This window comes from Xiphophorus hellerii, chromosome 12 (assembly GCF_003331165.1).
Source record: "Xiphophorus hellerii strain 12219 chromosome 12, Xiphophorus_hellerii-4.1, whole genome shotgun sequence".
Taxonomy (NCBI): domain Eukaryota; kingdom Metazoa; phylum Chordata; class Actinopteri; order Cyprinodontiformes; family Poeciliidae; genus Xiphophorus; species Xiphophorus hellerii.
This window is the reverse complement of record NC_045683.1, coordinates 26,306,583-26,325,474: the sequence shown is the minus strand read 5'-3', so window position 1 is coordinate 26,325,474 and position 18,892 is coordinate 26,306,583. Positions and strand designations below refer to the sequence as shown.

At 40.7% G+C, this 18,892-nt stretch overlaps 3 protein-coding genes across 3 annotated transcripts; 1 reads left to right on the top strand and 2 right to left on the bottom strand.

The window, feature by feature from the left end:
• Positions 1-348: 348 nt before the first annotated feature.
• On the bottom strand, positions 349-9,410 carry rnf10 (ring finger protein 10). Its single transcript, XM_032578171.1, has 17 exons — positions 8,858-9,410; positions 7,138-7,322; positions 6,831-7,036; positions 6,591-6,681; positions 6,295-6,479; positions 6,010-6,146; positions 5,142-5,296; positions 4,855-4,980; positions 3,701-3,929; positions 3,385-3,518; positions 3,116-3,233; positions 2,899-3,000; positions 2,688-2,825; positions 2,522-2,607; positions 2,389-2,446; positions 1,428-1,592; positions 349-1,342 (listed from the first exon to the last, which is right to left on the bottom strand). The coding sequence occupies exons 1-17, from the start codon at positions 9,018-9,020 to the stop codon at positions 1,269-1,271; spliced, it is 2,352 nt and encodes a 783-aa protein (XP_032434062.1). The 5' UTR covers positions 9,021-9,410; the 3' UTR covers positions 349-1,268.
• Positions 9,411-10,728: 1,318 nt separating this feature from the next.
• pop5 (POP5 homolog, ribonuclease P/MRP subunit) lies at positions 10,729-13,053 on the bottom strand. Its single transcript, XM_032578187.1, has 5 exons — positions 12,924-13,053; positions 12,708-12,850; positions 11,314-11,463; positions 11,143-11,226; positions 10,729-11,066 (listed from the first exon to the last, which is right to left on the bottom strand). The coding sequence occupies exons 1-5, from the start codon at positions 13,016-13,018 to the stop codon at positions 10,960-10,962; spliced, it is 579 nt and encodes a 192-aa protein (XP_032434078.1). The 5' UTR covers positions 13,019-13,053; the 3' UTR covers positions 10,729-10,959.
• Positions 13,054-13,342: 289 nt separating this feature from the next.
• unc119b (unc-119 lipid binding chaperone B) lies at positions 13,343-18,446 on the top strand. The gene is made up of 5 exons (XM_032578183.1): positions 13,343-13,614; positions 14,941-15,054; positions 15,844-15,952; positions 16,039-16,211; positions 16,309-18,446. Exons 1-5 carry the CDS (start codon positions 13,380-13,382, stop codon positions 16,419-16,421), a joined length of 744 nt encoding a protein of 247 aa, XP_032434074.1. The 5' UTR covers positions 13,343-13,379; the 3' UTR covers positions 16,422-18,446.
• Positions 18,447-18,892: the final 446 nt, after the last annotated feature.

Sequence of the window (18,892 nt, the reverse complement as noted above, 5' to 3'; positions counted from 1 at the left end):
AATAAAACGCATCCAATAATCCCAAAGATGTTGTGACGTGTTAGCTTCTAACTTCCGGTTTCCAACGAATGGAAAATAAATAACTTTACATACATTTGGATAATAAACTTGATACAAATTAACAATCTACTATGGTAAAAAAAAAATCCTCATCATCAATGGTACGCAAAAAATTAAGTCTCGAAGAATAACTTGGATGTTAATTTACTACTTTGCAGCAGTTTACCACTCACTGGTGAACGGCCAGTGACAACTTTGCCTGCTACACGGCGGGCGTTATCAGCACTGCCCTCGTGTGGAACAAGAGCAGTACTGCATCAATATGATTTCAGAAATTACAGCACACGGTTATAATTGTGCATAAATCTTTATTTGTTACAACATACTAATTATGCTGTCTACCCCATAAACCTGCTCAAAAATATAGGTGAATTGAAGAACCCTCAAAGAAAAAAAAAAATCAATTTCATCTTTAGCATGAGTTCAAATCTCAGCAATCCTCCAGCTCCGCACAACCTCGGACACACACAAACTAATTTCAACTGGGGATAATGATAAAGTTGGGGTAAACATTCCCAATCAGAAAATGAAGCAGGACAAACTGAAAGGAAAAACAAAGTGCGTGTTTCAGCCTTCTACAAGCAGAGACGCTTTATAGAGTGAACAGAACTTATATTATTTTAATTAACAATACTGTTTTCTTTCTTGTACTACAACATGTCCTTATGATAGAGCTAGAAAATACAACAGCTCCATCTTTCCCAAAACTGTTTGGAAGGCAGGCGTCCAGGATGATGTGGTGTAGATGCAACATACCTGCAGCTGGCTGACTGCTACTCTAGTATGAAGCACCTCCGCATGACCTGGCCTATATTATTATTAGTAATACGCCCTAGGTGCAATACTCTGGAAGCTGTGTCAAACTATGTACTTGGAAGATATGAAAAGCCTGAACGCTCGAACAAATATTAGAAGACAGCAACTTGTTAGATTTGTTTACTTTGCATCGGAACTGCAGGGTTACCCAGAAAGCTTTCAGTGTGATGGGTCAGGTTGGACAAAAAAAGACAAACTGCAAACGAAACTGATGGGAAGACAACTAAAGCAGCAGCAGCAGCAACGGGATCTGAAGTAATGTGAGCTTTGGCTACTCGGTAAATCCTACTTTCATAGCTTAGATTTCCAACATGTCTGGGGAGGAAAATAAAACACAAGCAGCGGGAAGATCCGAAGAAACAAAATCATCAAATTAACTTTTTTTTTTTTTTCTACTTTGTGTGAACCATGGATGTGCTGAAGAGAAGTTTCTGTTTCCTCTTTTTCTTCTTCCCTCCCTTTTCATCTGAAACACAAGATTACGAGAGAGTGAGGGAATGCGCGTCAACCGACTGGCAATCGGATCGTCGGGCGATGGCACGGTTGCTGACCGGGTTCTACCACAGGCTGTGGCGGGGCAGGGGGACCGCTGTCCAGCTGCAGAAGGGCCTTCTCGAAAGCCTGACTGAAGGAATTCTGGAAGCTGGGCACGGGAACGCGATCCGAGCCGTCGCTCTCACCGTCGCTGTCTGCCGCTGGGGGGGCAAGCAGCTTGTCTGCATGGGAGAAAACGCAACACGTAGTCAAAAATTCTCTTAAAAGGATATGTACTATAAAGTTCATGACGTTTTGCTTTCACCGATATGCTTCAACTCAAACTCATCAAACCATCCATTATAGAAAATTAAAGTATAAAAGTTTTGGCTTGAAGAAAAAACACTTTTGATGCATTTAAAATAAGTTATACCAACAAAAATCCAGACCTACCATTCGTAGATATTAGTGAAATTATTACAAAACGTTGGCTGGAAACAATCCTATGAGTCGAAACATGGATTCAGCTCCTTGACCGATTCATGTTTTGCCTTTTCCAACCGCAAACTTCAATGTATTTCCATTAGGATTGAATGTGAATACAGTAACTATCAAAAGCAGTGCAACATTTCAAATTGGAAGAAAAATTATCACATTTTATCATTTTATGATTATCTTTTTTTTTAAAGAAAAATTATAACATTTTTCTAAAAAAAAAAAAAAAAAAAGAAACAAAAGAAAACCTAAAAACTGACACAGATATGCCTTAAATTTCGTTTAATAAAATTTTAACTGCAACTGGAGTTGGAGTGTTTGCTTGGTTCTGCAAAGTTTGTTCAAAACCTTCACAGTTATGCACTGGGTTATATTAATGTAAACACAGGGAGGGTCTGTAGCTCCACTCCTGCAACTTTTCATACACTTCTGCTCCAACACACCTGAATCAAAATGGCTGACTGGGAAAATTGAAGGGCTAAAATGACTCTTTTTTTTAAACATCAATAATTGGTTAACAAATGATTCTTTGGTTTGTGTCACCTTTCTTTGGAGTGACCCTGAGCCCAGCATCAGCTCTGGCTTTCCCATCTTTCAGCATCTACACAGAATTAACACATGGAGTTAATTACTTTGTCGTCATTGGTTGATCTACAAATGTTCGCTGAACACACACCTGTGCAAAGGACATGCAGTGGGAATCGTCCTCCACGCTACCCACAGTGGGCGAAGACACACTCAGACTCGGGAATCTAGTCCCATCTGAAACGAAGGAGGAGGGGGAATTTAGAGGAAATTTTATAACGTTTATAACAAGGATAAAACCTAAACGGGAATCTTACCAGAGGAAGGGCTGGTGCTGAGGGGGGATGGAGGAGCTAAAGTAAAATCGGGTTGGATTGGTGGGCTGCTGTAGTGGGGCGGGGAGCCAAATGCCGGGAAATGATGAAGGTTCTCCAGTCCAATATGTACCTCGGGATCTGAAGGGACAAAAAGAAACATCAACCCGGAATCACACAGCGAGTTCTACGGGTTTAAAGTGGCTTCTCTTACATTTCCCCTGCTTCTTGTTCTCCTCCATTTCAATGCGCTTCTCCCTGCGTTTTTCATCCCTCGCCTTCTTCTGCCTCAGGCGCCTTCTCTTCTCCAAGTCATCTAAAAGTTTGACAGATAACTTTGGTGTAAAAAAAAAAAAAAAAAAAAAGAGCCGAGGGTGAAGACTGTTAAAACAGTAAATAATAATAATAATTTAAAAAAGAAGTGTTCAAACCAGCAAACGTGTCCAGAGTTTCTTTGGACAGGATCGGCGGCTGCAGGGCCAACTCGCAGATGCTGAATTCGCAGGTGAGCGGCAGGTGAGCCAGATAGCGATGCCGACGACGGATCTCCTGAAATAAACCAACGAAACGGTTTTATTTGTAGACCTAAAGCGAACATGTTGACATAAAGTAAATGCACTTTTTCGGAAAATAGAAAAGAAGAGCTTTAAATCAACTTATTTTCCACAAGTATTTCTTAATTATTTTTTTTTTTGCTGACCTCATTGACTGTGTGTCCTACTATCTCCACCACTGTGGCGGTGATGGAGTCGGGACAAGCCTCCAAGCTGCCGTATTCACGCAGAAGGCAGCGCACGTTGATGGGATGCAGGAACATCTGCTGGCAGTCGTCAGCTGGAAGAGGCAGAAAAAAAAACAAAAAAACCCGCAATTAGTTAAAACCAAACTTTAAAACACACAATCTAATTTCCTGTGATTTTTTTTTTTTTTTTAACAAAATTTTGAAAAACTATGGTAACAAATGATGAAGATAATCTTTACACATATGCTGTTGGACAGGAGAGGGAATTGCACACCTTGGTAGAAATAGTAGTACGGTCCGTGCACCACAGCAGCAGAGGGGCGAGCGGACTCCGCCTGATTGGCTGGGCTCTCTTCCTCCAGCTGGGGCTCTGGCTCAGCCTCGGCGGGCTCCTCCAGGACGCTCTCCTGGATGGCGTCGGGACAGCCTGGCAGCTCTGCAGCTGTGTCCTCTGGGAACTCTGCCACCTCTTCGTCAAACGCTGAGGAGTACTGCAGCACAGGCTGCAAGAGAAATGAGGGATGGAGTCTTAATGTAGAATTTACAGATGCAAACAATTAATCAACTTGTGATTAATTGTCAGTTAATGGCTTATTAGATTAAAATTAGTTCCAATCAAATAACTAATAACGTCCTCTGGCTGACATCCAGCAGAGGGCAATGCTGGTCATCTTTAAGCGGAGCCGTTGACACAGGATTAAAGATGGCAAACCGTATCAGAACGGGAAAGAGAAACGGTACAAACAGAGTCCGGTTTGGGACGGAAAATGCGCTCTTTGCGGTTCCGTTTAGAAATATAAAAACTTGATAAGCTCTTGAAGTTTCCCTTGAATAACGCTTTATTCAGGCGAGCTGCAAGCCAGAGCAGCTCAACTTCTGCATGAAAAATTGCTGGGAAAAAAACCCCCATTGCGGCAATGAGCACAGGTGATTCTGAGGACTGTCGTGAATTAGTCCATTAAAACTTTTCATGGAGCGAAGTTTTAACATTCCTGGAAGAACCACAGACAGTACTTCTCTATGAACATCTCTCGCTTGTTGGGGAATTAAGTGTTTCACCTTTTATTCTTTTCATCTTTTATTTTTCTATTCGGCACCCAAATAAGTTCCTTTTTTGTTACATTTTATAAATGTAAAAGCTTAATAATGTGAGAAAATATAAAATTGTTTTAGTATTTAATACAGCTGATACAAAATAGCATTTAATTATTATTGTTTTAAATTACGCATATTAAGAAAAATGTAACCCTTCTGTTGATGCAGGACAAAACTCAGGTTTCATTTCATCATTAGTCGATAGATAAGACCGACTTTAGATTAACTCATTTATCGATAACTTGCAACCCGACTAAGAACTGTAGATAAAAGAAAGTTAAAATGCAAGGCACATATTCTGATCTATCACAAGACAGGCGTTTCTAGAGTTACCTTTGCGCTGATGGTAGTGGTCACCACCTCCTCCAGAGGGGAAGGAGGATCGTTCAGAATCAGTGAGGACAGGTCAGGGGTTTCTGCATTAGCCACTTGATGCTTCAGCAGAGTTTCCTCTTGTTCCTATCATCAAGAACATTCAAACAATTATGTGCGTGCGTGCTTTTATAATTTTATATCCTTTAGTTGCTGCTCCTTGAAACGCATCATCTGTTTGTTTCATGCAATCCCTAATACAGCTTTTTACAAAGTCCTTGGCGGTACGGGCAGGAAAACGGTTCTACCTGCAAAAGACAGAGGGCGCTCTGGATGAAGCAGCCCTCAGGTTCCTCCTCCAGGCTCAGCTGAGCCTGGAGGATTCCCTTCTCCTCGGTTACCAAATTCAGGACCTGCGACGGGGACGTCAGCAGCAGCTTGGAATACTGACTCAAAGAAGCATCTACAAAGAAAAAGATAAAAAGACGTTACCATCATTCTCTGATGACAAATAAGAAACATTCCAACCTGTTCAATCATCACAAGTGTTGCTATGAAGTTAGTGACAATAGAAGAGTTTCTCTCAGTCCAGACTGCACTAAGAAGGAAATTTAAACTATTTATTTATTAAGTCCGATTTGTCTGGGAAGGAGTGGATGTGTAATCGTGCTCTGACGCGGGTCAGAACAGCGAACATAAAAACCTTGGTCTCGGTTTGGTTGAAGTGAACTCCAGCGCGGTTAAAATGCATATGTGATCGCCAGGAGGACCGGAGACCGCTCCAAAAGCAGGAGGCGGACTACAGCGCAGAGCATTCTGGGTAAATGCTGCCAAAACAAACCCATGCTCTAGCATGAGCGGGAGAAATGTCTTGAGATCTTTTAACAAAGACAAAAGAGAAATCCTACAACTGCTAAAATCTGATGCTACTCCAGTTTCGTTTACATTTAATGATGAAGGAAGTTGCACTTATATTTTCTAACGAGGTTTTTTATGTCGTTTCCTTCAGTAGCTCTCGGTGCAGCGCCACCACAGGTGTGGAGATGAACAAGTTTTTCAAAGGGTTTTGGTTTGTTTGACACAGAGCAGAGTGAAAGCAGATCCCACCAGCTGAAAATGCAACAAATGTTGCAACTTTGATCCCCAACTGAAGACACCCTAAGAAGAGCCACTTGCCTCCAAAGCGGACAGGCTCCTCCACCTTCACCCACTGGGAGCTTGGCATAGCCACCAGAGCCCCCTTTTCTCTCCGCATCAGACGCATGGTGATTTCGTCCCCAACCACATACTGCTTGGTTTCCATGGCAACCACACTGCAACAAACAACAACAACAAAAAAAACAGCTTACATATCGACACTGTCTGAACACGCTAAGCTACTTCTGTGATTTAACAACTACTTAATTGTTTCAAAAGTAACATTAACTGCATCCCTTCTGCAGCTTCTCTCTCCTCCTTTACCTCTTCAGGTCAGCGGTGTGCACGGCCTCGTAGCAGATGGGGCACTTGGACCAGCTCTTGTCGCTAAGAGACAAGTAGTGGAGCATGCACGGCCAGCAGAAGATGTGTCCGCACCGTGTGATGCGAGCCGCCACAGGAGGGTAGAGGCAGATGGGGCAAGACGGCATCTCATGGCTGTAGATGCGCTGCCGACGCACAGAAAATATCCGCCGTTACGCACTTTACCTCTTGTGGACATAAGCGGCTGACATTATGAGTTTGATGTAAACAAAACGCTTGGATGGATCCATACTTACCACTTGCTGTACACAGTCCCAGTTGACCAGAGTGTCTGGGTCAGTGAAGTGAGCCTTGTAGTCCTGGTCATCAGTCACCACAAACTGGCAGCTGAAACACAAATACATCACAAGTTCAACATTAGTTTTCTAGTTCTAACCTCTTGACTGCAGGGCTGAAACGTTTAATCTGATTAATTGTGATTAATCGATAACTAAAATAATTTTCAACTCTACTTGACTACTTCAGGGTCTGCTTACTTGGCCTGGAGGAAAAGCTCCTTGTTGAAGGGCTTGTTCTTGTGGCCCCACTTGTTCCTGCGGCCCCAGTAGGAGTGGCCGCCGTCTCCGACGCCGTCGTTGCCTCCGCGAGGCTCGAAGGTGAAATTTAGCAGGTGATTCAGGCTGATTTTTTTGGGTCCAGCAAATTGAGCCGGGCTAAACTCGGCCCGGCGGGTCTCTGCTACCTGCAGACGCGCAAATGAGAAAGTTAGGTTCAAAGAATCTGCGGTTTTTTGGGGGGTTTTTTCTCCCCAACAAAGAGAAGATGAGGATGGAGAACACCAACCTCCTCACGTCGTCCTCCGCCCATGACTCCATACTGTCGTCCTCCGCCTCTCTGAGGAGGTCTCTTGTCGAAATTCTTGCTTTTCTGTGAATTGGTGCGGCGAGGGCCGGGGAAATTTTCAGCTTTGGGAAAGGAGGGCTCTCGCTTCCGGTTGTAGCGCTTAGAGCCCCCATTATTTTTACCTTCTGAGACAGAAATAATAAAATAGGTTAGATGAGGCAATGTACATAGTTATTTTCATAGCTGCAGTACATTTTGACCCTGGGGCGACTTAATGTCTCAAGCTCCCTTTTTGCTTTTTGCTTGGACTCCTGGTGGCATCATCGATTTAGAGGACCTCAATGTCTGCAGAAACGAAAGAAAACTAAATAAAATAAAATATTGAGACGCTCTTGTCAACCTGCTCCTTCCCCACCTCTTGCTGCACACTGCTCAGCTGGTTCCTTAATGTACGACAAGAATTTTTCAATGCTAAAAATGTCAAGTTTTAGCATTGAAATTAAAAGAGCACCACCAATCAGTCTTATTAAGTTAACCTCTTTTTTTAAACATTTTCCGACTGCAGGAGCAGATAGCCCTACCGCTCAACCAACAAAAGCAGATCATTTTACAGCTATTACAAGCTAGTTACACTTGTTTCTCTCTAAAGAGCTGAATGGCAAACAAATTAGCAATCTAGAAAATTACAAAAAAATTTAGAACCACTTCACAATATCCGCAAAATGTCCAAAATACAAAAATGTGGCTGAGCATTGTCATGACAATGTGATTTGAGACAAACACTTAACAGAACTGAGTTAATATCTTTCTGTTTTGGGTTCCTTCAAAATAACAGATCTAAAATAGTAAGTAAATAAAAATGAAAAAATTAAAATAAAATCATTATTTTCGTGTCAACAAAGAGGCTTTACTGAAAAAAGCTACTACAACTAAGCCGCAGTAGCTTAATACATATTAATATTGAATACAATAATGCTGGGATAACAAACAACATTTTAAAAAAGTTAACTGTAATAATCAATATTTTAGCATGAGCAACAGGAACTGTCACTGTTCTAAAATAAATTAAGTCGTGTCATTGTTGCTCAAATGTATTTATTTTTAATGTAGCTAATTAAGGAAGCTACTGGCCTACAGTACTTTGGATTTTTTCCCAGGTAACTGTAAGCTGCTAATCATTTAATGAAGCAAAGATTGGTTAAAAAATGTTCAACTAAAATAAATAAATATTAATATATAAGGTAAAAAAAAATATATATATTTTTTCTCTCTCTTTTTTGTCTGTTTTATTCTAGGTGTTTGTGTTTTATTGGTTATGTTTTATTTTATGGACCTGTACAGCCCTTCAGGTCACTTGGGTGTGTAAAGTGCACCGTGAATAAAGGTTAATTTATACTGGCTTCCATTCAAAATAAAATGAACTTTCAGTGATTAATAAGTTGAACTGGTGAGTTTTAGCTGTATGGGAGAGTTGTGGTATATTAATCCGGGGTATATGATATTACATGTAGAAAAGCTGTGTGCTTGTGTCAGCTGCAGCTCTGACTGCTGCTGCTGGCTCAAATGTTTTGATGGCGACGTCAGCCGCTCCGGATAAACAAGCTGTGCGGCGCTGCTGCTGCTGCTAGGCCCCAACAGGCCGCGGGGAGCGATGGGGTTTAGCTGCAAAATATCCAACTGCTTTACAAACACAAGGACGAATTTTTGAGTGTATTTGTACCTGTTTTGGGCTTAGAGTCTCCAGGCGGCGGGCCTGTGGAGCTGGAACGGGGCGGAACCTTGTTGCTGGTGCTGCTGCTGGGGTTTTTCTCCATGTTTGTCTCCGTGCAGTGAGCACTGTTCGGGCCGAGCTTCTGGCAGAGAGCCGCCGAGCTCTCTAGCATTAAACGGGGGAACGGGGGACAATAACGGGTTGCAGTGAGTGCGGGTCAGGCGGCGAAGGCCCTGATTCATTTCTGTCAAACGCGGAGACCCCATCACGGCGACATCTTGACCATAAAACAAACCAGAGAAAAATAAAGAGACACGGTTATGGCGTCTCAAGTCGTGAAGCCTGGCAGAGGAGAGGACGAAAGCTCGCCAAACGGGGCCAAAACCCCCTCTGACTGTCGGGTTTTTGCTCGTTAAGGAAAACAACGTGCCCCTAACAAGGCGCTAAATGTTTTCCAGAAGCTGGAAAACAACCCAATTTGGGAATTTTAGCCTAAAAACGAGGTCCGTAGTACAGAGCGTGCACTAATGGCGACGGGTCGCCAGACAGGAACCTGAGAGACCCGGATGTTTCTTGTAACGCCGCCAGCCTAGTTAGCAAAGATAAGACCGAGCAACTCTGGGAAATGTAGTAGAACTCCACTAACGATCTGAAAGCCCCCCAATCTTTCAGAAAATTTAGAAATTACAAACCTGTTAGGCTTAGAAACTTGCTAACCTTCCGGCCCCCCATAGGAACTGTAATTCTCTGTCATTTTCTGTGTTTGATATGACGTAAAGCACTTTGAAATGCCTTGCTGCTGAAATGTGCTATACAAATACAATTTGATTGATTAATATTTGTACACACCGCCTCCACCGTTATAACTGGTTAAATATGTATGAACAGTTTTAGCCTGGAAATTTAAATCAAACCCCTAAAAACTCCTAATTCAGGGTCCGTTTACTCAGTACAGGTAAAAAATAAATAAATAAAAAATCAATGAATAGTTTTTAGTACAACCACAGTTGTCACTATGTTAATGGCAACCATAAATATTCCTGTAAAATGAATAGTCTCGTAAATTTCAGTGTTACTTTTTAAAGGTGATTACCATCTGGAGACCTTGTTTCACTAATGCATGTCTTCCTGTTGCTTTAACAAATTTAGCATGATGAAGGTCAGGTTTCTTAATTACCCCTATGCAAAATTTTAAGGATAAGAGAATATGCTTCTTAGATGTTGATTAACCTATCAGGAAATCTCCACTGGAAAATAGGTCATTCAGACAAGCCAGGATCTACTGTGTAATAACAAAAAAAGTTCAAACAACTTGAACTGCTACAAACTACTTCTACTACCAGATGTAGCGTTAATAATTACAGCAGTATGTGGGACTTTGTGTAAAAAATAAATAGAATTTTAAAAAGAAGTCATGGTAGTTTCTCCTCAATAAATAAATGTATTCACACTGATTTGATTTGTTTTTTCTTTCATCTATCTACAATTAAAATCAATTATTTTAAATTACTGTAAATGCAAACACAGTGGGAATCTCCAGCCATTATGCTGTTCTAGAAAGAAACCGGCCATGTCCCAGATCCGAATGTGTACAAAGGCATAATAAATCTATGTAAAATCCGCGTTAAGACTTTTGTAATTTTTGTCCAGGAATGCCAAAATCTGAAGTGTACTGTCCTTCTGAACAAAAGCCAGTAATAATAAATATTATGTTGTTTTCTATTGCTATAACAAAACTAGCCGTTTGCTTTTACTGATGTATTTACCAGTAAACACCACTGAATCTACAGCTGTTTTTTGTGAGTTTGTGCAAAAAATAATGTAAAAAATACATAATTACATACTATGACAAGCCTCTTCTTTAAAGAAAAAAAATGTCATAGACAAAACATAAATACCTTTATTACTTAAAAATGTCAAACTACAAATTAGATTACAATATTATTTTTAACATGCCACAAAACTGATACTTTTATGCTGACGTACTTTCAAGAGAAATTGTAGAATATTAGCCGTGCTGCTGTTAGGTCTGCATAATTATTCAAAGTTCGATGTTTACATAGCCACTGAGAAATCCTATAAAACGAAATAAAAGAGAGATTCTTGGTTCCTTATTCTCCATCCTCCTCTTCACTGTCAAGCTCATCCTCCAACGCTTTGTCGCCTCCACCTGTTAGAGAGCAGCTTAGAATTGCTTTTTGAATCTGTCTTTTTTCCTCTGAAAAAAAAAAGAAAGACATCGGATCAAACCAACATTTTCCAGAAAAAATGGATCAATTTCATTAATTCATTACCTTCATTTTTACATTTAGGGAGCATTCGATGGAGCTGCCGGGTGTTGTATCGGATCAAAAACTTCTGACATGTTCTGATTGTCCCTGTAGAAAAGTAACCACTCTAAAGTCGATGGAGATTTTAATGTATTTCAGTGTTATTTTGTGTTGGTTTTTTTTTTTACACCTCACCTCCAACGTGCAAACAGTTGAAGAAACATGGGATTATTCGTCCACGACATTCAATACTTGTAATGAATGGCAGAGCAGACCAGAGGAGCTTGTAACAGTCTTTCGGGAAACGGAGAAATACAATTCCAGTGTGGGCATTCAGATATTTCACTGAAGGAAAAAAAAACAAGCAAGAGAGAGAGAGAAATGATTAAAGTGTCAGTGAATCAAATTCCAGCACCAGGAAATTAAACTACCATCTCAAATTTAGACCGGTGACAATAGAAGCGCAATGTTTCGAGTTCAGGAGTGCCTTCATAAATCAAAGGCGAACAAAGCATTAAGGCAAGCAAATGTTCCATCTCTTCTGGATGAACAAGCTGTTCCTCTTTTGTTCACTCTTGTCTGACAGCAGAGAGAGATGTGTGTAGTTCAAATTCATTATGCAAAGCACACTGTCAAAGTGTTTTGCAAAGTCTAAAAAAAAAATCTCAAGGAAACTTAAAATCATCTGCAGATGTTTTTGTACATTTTCAGAATTGCTGAAAATTCGTGCTAGTGCTAAAAAACACTAGCACCCTTAAAAGAAAGCCATTCTTCAGTTATATCAACTGTATATCCCCTTTAATGACATTAAATCACAATTTGAAAGACAATTTAGTTCATTCTGATACTGGAAAAATATTACCCACCAGATGCTGGCCCTTTCCACCAGTCAACCGGTTTAACTTTTGCTGTGATCCCTGTGCACAGTGCCCCAACTCATCAGACACAAAGGTTTATGTTTTCTTTAATACTTAACAAGTCCAATTCTTGTCTATACCTCCATATGGAATGGTTTATTGGTTGGACTTCTTTTATTGCAGATTTGAACTTTTTGACCTTTTGTATGTCTTGTTTGTTCAATGTTTTAAAGAATACAATGCTACATGTTGCAGTGTTAAATTTTATGGCATATAAACGCTGTGGTGAGCTCCATTTTGATCTGTTCATCCTTTCAGTAATCTGACCAAACATTGCCTTCCAAGTATCCTTGTCTAACCGTTTCAATTGGTTTAGGTACTTTCATTAATTCTGTTTTCACTTTTGATTCTGGCGAAGAAACGGATGATCTCAAACAGTTCGTGGGTTTTAGTTGCACAGTAAAAACCACATGCTGGTCAGAGCCCCTGAGCTCTATTTTGTCTCTGCTCATTTTGATGCTCTTTAGCTGAACAGCTCCTGTTAAGAGCAAGATACGAGTCCTGATTTCAATTGTGTCAATTTTATCCCGTTGCACTGATCTACCAATCCCTCCTGACGAGGATTTCACATTTACAATGAAAGGTCACTGTTAAGTGCTATTTTACTGCAGTACGCGGTCTAATCAAGGAAATAGTCCGACCACTCCATGCACTGATCCACTGACAGCTTACCGCAGAATCGGATGCTGCAAAGAGCTGCCCCATAGTCACCGTGAGTGCGGGCCACCGCTGCCTTCACGGTCCCCTTTACAGCTCGATCGTCCAGCTTCAGCAGGTCGCGCCTGTCAGATACATTTATCTCACACAACAAATGCCTGCCGATATAAACAGAAAACATCAGAGATGTATCTCAAACACACAAAGGTAACCAAAAGCACGTGTTTTTACCTCGACTTCACCCGCACCATCGTTGCTTCTATTTTTTCCGCAGGAACTTCCGTCAACAAAACTTTTGCGTCAAGCCGTCGCGCGAGCGCCACCATGCGGACATCATTGGGAAATGTCGGATGCCTTTGAGACCACTCATAGGCGGCCAGGAGTCTAAAAACCGTCTGAGCTCATATTCAGACGAGAAGCGAACGCTAAACTTGTGTCAAAACATGTAGAATATGATTAGTTATCTCAACTCTCAGTATACAGAGTCAAAATACAAGCGGGGCGATCTGAACATTAAACCATTCACACCCCTTTTGGTAACCATGGCAGCCTCAATCGCTTCCAGCCAATCCCAGCCTCGACTTTTCCATCTCCCTCACGCTTTACGCCATCTTGAAATTACGGCTTCGGTTTGTAAAGTGCCTGAAACACAACAAAACTGCTCCTTTTGTCGCCTCCGTGGGCGATATGAGCAGTTCTCGAAACAAACCGTCACAGGCAGCCGGGAAGGGGCAGAAGGACGCAGGCAAAGCGGTGGAGAGCAGCAACCGGGACAGAAAGGCCGGCGGAGGAATGCTGAGGAAGCTGAAGTCGAGGCGCAGCCACACGGATAAGTGGCCTTCGGTCACAGAGGATGAGCTCCGGGCTTTAGGAACAGATATCTCCCCGGACCATGTCCTGGGTCTGCGGGTTGTCACGGAAGGTATCCTATGAGCCCAATAAACGTGGTCTTTATAAAGTTTGATAATAGTAGGCTTATAAAAAATGTGCTAATTGTTACTTGCTAATGTTAAGTGAGCGCTTTTCCATCCACCTCTGGTCGTCTCTGAAAGCGTAGACATATTAACAATTTGTATTGGGCACAATCTGTTATTCGGTAGTAATTAGGAGTTTTATAACTACTGCTAGTATGGGGTTTGGACTTCTTTTTTTTTCTTTCCAATCTGAGTCTCTGACTAAACAGTCCCACAGCCTCATAGATCCTCCACCATACTGAACACTGTGTATGAAGTGCTTATCTTTCACGGCAAATCCACTTGAAGAGTTTTTTTTGTTTTGCTGAAACTATTAATATTGATTAATATTAACCAATAATAAGGTTAATATTCTCCGCAGCAGATATATATTCCAATAGTCTCCGCAGCATCAGACTGAACGTCTTTGTGGTCAGAGTATTTGACAGGAAGACAGAAAAAGTTTGGTTTTTGGGGGGGGGGGTTCCTGCATCATATGCAGTCATTTGATGTCTGGTGGTTGTTATGAAGACTTGCTGACCCAAGTATGGCTTTTTCTAACATCAGCTTTAGGTTTATTTTACAGTTTATTTTTGACAAGCCAGATAATTATGGGTCCTTGTCCAATTTAGAGTTCAGTGACCAGAAGAAGTGGTTCCTCGGGAGACAGAAATCTTTAGTTTTCTAAAACAAAGTTTATTTTAATGTTTTTTTTTTTAACTCATCTTCACCAGGGACCCCATAAAACGCCTTTATTTATTTATTTAGTTATTGTGCTCTACGTTGTCTTTCCTGCATAATTCTATTTAGCATCTCATATGAATTACAGCCCACCTGCTTCAAATCTTTTAAAACATGGTTAAAATGAACTACAAAAATGGGAAAGATTTGCTTGGATTTATTCCAATCTCCTCCTCAAGCAGCGACCACCCTGTCACATCATGAGTCTTTGCAAGAACCCTCCAAGTTACGGTAAATCCTTCCATTAGTCATCAGGTGCTCATTGGACTGGATTTTAATCCAGCATTTCTTGTTATCTGGGGGCTTTTCCCGGACCACACAACGAGTTGCTTTCCTTCTCTCTTGCTGCACTTTGGAGGTGTTGCATGGTCTCTCTGCCCTGCGGGAGAAGGTGCAGAGGTCTTTAACCACTACCTCAATATTCAAAGTAAAAACGTGATTGAACATTTTGTTTGTGGGTTTCTCAAGAAAGGAAAAAAAATAAAGCTAATTCCTAAGGACAAAATGGGATTTCCCAACTGTGGTTCTGATTCAGCTTTTCTCCTGTGTTTCAGACTACCTGTGCAGACCTGAGGATAATATCTACAGCGTTGACTTCACACGGTTCAAAATCAGAGACCTCGAAACCGGAACGGTTCTTTTTGAGATAGCCAAACCTCCAAACAGTGGTAAGTGGTGCATTCAGTTTACCCACCATGGACAGCTTGCTACTCCTAAATGCTAGGTGCAAGTTACAACCAAAGGTTATGGAGTCGTTTGGAGGGGTTTTCATACAGAGCGAGCTGCATCTACATGTGTCTCTATGAGGTCAACAAACATGAAAACAGCAGTGCTCCCTGTTAAATGTTGCATAAAAGTCTTTCAGTGTTTGTTTTTTTCCATCAACGAACCACAGACCCCTATTGTTTTTTGTTTCTTTTTGGGGATGTACTTAGTTTTTGCACATAAGGTTTGATATTTTCTTATTTTTTTGGTCCATTATATGGTGAAATGTAGAACCTTAGAACAGAAAGAGTGTACACTTTCCAGAATTGTCCCTTAAATTTTACGTGACAGGCTGACACAGATTAGTTCATAATTGTGAATCGGTTATGAAATAATTTCAGATTATTATTCCCTCAAATAACAAAAAGACGGCATTTATTTGTGTGTATACTTTGTTGAACCACCTTTTGCTGCAATAACACCAGATTTTTAATACCTGCCAGGGTTGGACATCTGGAGGTGCCCATTTTTTATACGACAGCCTATTTTAATAAATTAATATGTTTAAATGTAATTAAGCTCTGGCTGAGTGTGCAGGGTTGTTGTGCTACTTGAAAGTGATCTCTTTCAGGTTCTCCCCCAGGGTTGCCCTGCATTTAACTCCGTCCTTTTCCCCCGTATATCTGACCAGTTCCACTCTGTGATGTGAATGATGTTTGCATGGCCTCCAGTGAATTCATTCTCTGCTTTAGGTAATGTAGAGAAAGACGAAGAGAGCGGGGATGCAGACGCCAGCGCGGGGCGTTTCGTCAGATACCAGTTCACACCAGCCTTCCTAAAACTGCGCACTGTTGGGGCGACGTAAGTGCCTGGACTCTCGGCCTAAAACAGTCATCATTCCTCACCGCTTAAAAACGGATCTCTGCTGTCTCTTTGTCCAACTGCAGCGTTGAGTTTACAGTGGGGGACCGACCCATCAACAGCTTCCGTATGATCGAGAGGCATTACTTCCAGGGACGGCTCCTCAAGAACTTCGACTTCGACTTTGGCTTCTGTATACCCAACAGCCGCAACACGTGCGAACACATTTACGAGTTTCCACAGCTTCCCGAAGACCTGAGTGAGTTTACGTCCCATCTTCAGAAATAGCAGATCACCGCCCTTCCTACACTTATCACCACGTTGACTCTCTTTGTGTCTCTTTTCTCCTGTTTCAGTTCGCCAAATGGTGGAGCACCCATATGAGACCAAATCAGACAGTTTCTATTTTGTGGACAACAAACTGATCATGCACAACAAGGCAGACTATGCCTACAACGGTGGGCTTTAAAGCCTGACAGAAGAAATGGGTCTAGGATCTCTTTGCTGAAAAATTTCCTAGATTATACATTTCTAAAACTCCTTCCAAAACAGGGTGCAGAAGTGGTTTTTTGTTGTCGTCGTTGTTGTTGTTGAAATTGTTAGAAACTGGACCAACTCTGCCTTACTACAAAAACACGGATCCATACGGAAGTACCTCGGGGAAGCTCGGCTTCGTGGACTCACAATAACTTTGCTCATGATTTCTGTATATCTGACTGAAGTGTTTGTTCTGTTCTGTGTTTTGGTTTGTCAGCCAGGTGTCACGTTACTGCTTGAACCCTTCAACCATAAGAGTTCACGCTGTCTCTGCTGGAAGGGGACGCTTTGTGTAGCAGATTGTTAGGAATGTAATTCACTTAAACACTCATGTTTATTTAAATGACCCGTTTCTACTGACAGTTGGATTTCCTGAGTGGGAAAAGCAAGCTTAATATTTCTCAAGCGTTTTTAACCTGCCGTTTGTTGAAGAGATAGCATGAATTGTGTTGATTTTTGTTATCCACTTGTGGCTTGAAATGTTATGAGTTATTTGAACTGTTTGTGTCTGTTTAGGCATCATTTCTTCCTGATTCAGAGTAGATTAGTGGTTTTTTTTGTTTGTTTTTTTGGTCAACTTTCATTCCATTTGAGGAAAAACATGAACTTCTCATGATTACGTCCTGTGAAACTGTGTCACCAAGTTTCCTTTTGTTCTATGAAAACTGGCAGAATCGAACAAGGTGAGATGGTGATAGACTACATTTCCGGTCACTCGCACATAATACATCAATTACCGCTTAGTTGCACGTTTAAATTCACTCTGATGTGGTTCTACCTGTTTAGTTCCTTGAAATCCATCCTTCTGGTTCAACAAGGAGGATTAATTTACTTAATTTCCATTAAAAACTTAAAGGGAACAAAGCAAGAACCCCTCCATGTACAACTCGGTGCAGAAATGCTTAAACATCCCCTACGTTTTTACTCAACAGCCATGTCATTTCTCCTCGGTTTGTACCTTAAAAGAGAAACATTTGTTTGATTGTGCTTATTGTGAAACTATTGGTGGCCTTTTTAAAATTTAGGGTGCCTATAAATTATTAGGTTGTGACAAACTAAACTCCCACCTGTAGAGCAGGAAAGTGCCTTAGAATCTGGTGTTAGTGGAAAAAAAAAAACTTGTATAAGAAAGATTTGAACAATTCAGCAAGAATAATGGAAGTTAATTTTGCTCTACTGTCTTTTTATTATTCTCCACAAAAACCTTTTCTACTGCTGTCTTGTTTTCTAGCGTGTTACAGTTCATGTAGTCGTTCGTTTTTAGAAGTTATTAGGGGATTATGAAGAAAGCCGTTAAATAGTTTTGTCCATGCGATGCCTTTAGCACCGTCTCATTCTGACCCTTTGTGTCTTGCCTTTGGTGTTTGATGCGTTTAAGGTTTCTACACACAGGAGCAGCACTACTGTGGTTGCCGCGGAGACCTGTCCTGCTTTTTTTGTCATCCAGTATGGGAGTTGTTGTTTTGCTCAAATGCATTGAGAAGTGCAGGAGCACTCTCTGTTTTGATTGTATCTCTTTAAACTGTTGCATAATATCCACTTTTTAAATTAGATTAGTATTGTGATAAATAAAAGAAAGACAGACTGCAAGATGCTTTCTCATCGGCATCTTGTTTCTCATTGTTGTCTAATTTTATCATTCTTAAACCATAGCCAAAATTTCTTCTGTTTAGAAGACATTTTTAATCAATTAATAAGGTGCGTCTGCATATTTAGAATATTAGCAAAATGTTAATTTAATTCAGAAAGTGAAACCTATTTGGATTCATTACCCAAATAGAAGTATATATTTTAAGCATGTGCTACAGTTAATTTTGAGGAATATATTACAGCCAAACGCCATATCTGAGTTTTTCAACAAATTGAAAAATTCATACAATTAAAAAATAGCATTTTTAGTACAGAAATCTCCATCTTCCAAAACATATTTTCTTGTATTAAACAGTACATGCGCTCAGCACTTCGTCTGGCTTGTTTTGTACATATGACAACATTAAAAGGAGCGTGACATCTACTATTACTAATTTTTATCATTGACCTAAGAGTTAGAATGGCACAAAACTCAACCATGTACCAGTTCCACATTGGAAAACCAGTTGAATTTACAAACTTGGATCTTTGCAAATTCAGCCGGCTAACCACTTTTAGCAATTCAAACTAACTAAAATGCTTTTTTCTGCATTTTGTGAATGGTTGATGAGATTCACATCATCTGAAGAGTACTTCTGGTATCAACATGTTTCAGATCACGTTTCCCATGCCGGATTTTAAAAATCTGGGGTGGTATGAAACCTTCAGCTCTGCCATTTTTATCCAGACTTCAGAGCGACGGTTCTGTTAATACAATTAAAAGCAAAAAAATAAATCAATTTAAGAGTGAAACTGAAATTCAGGTTTAAACGC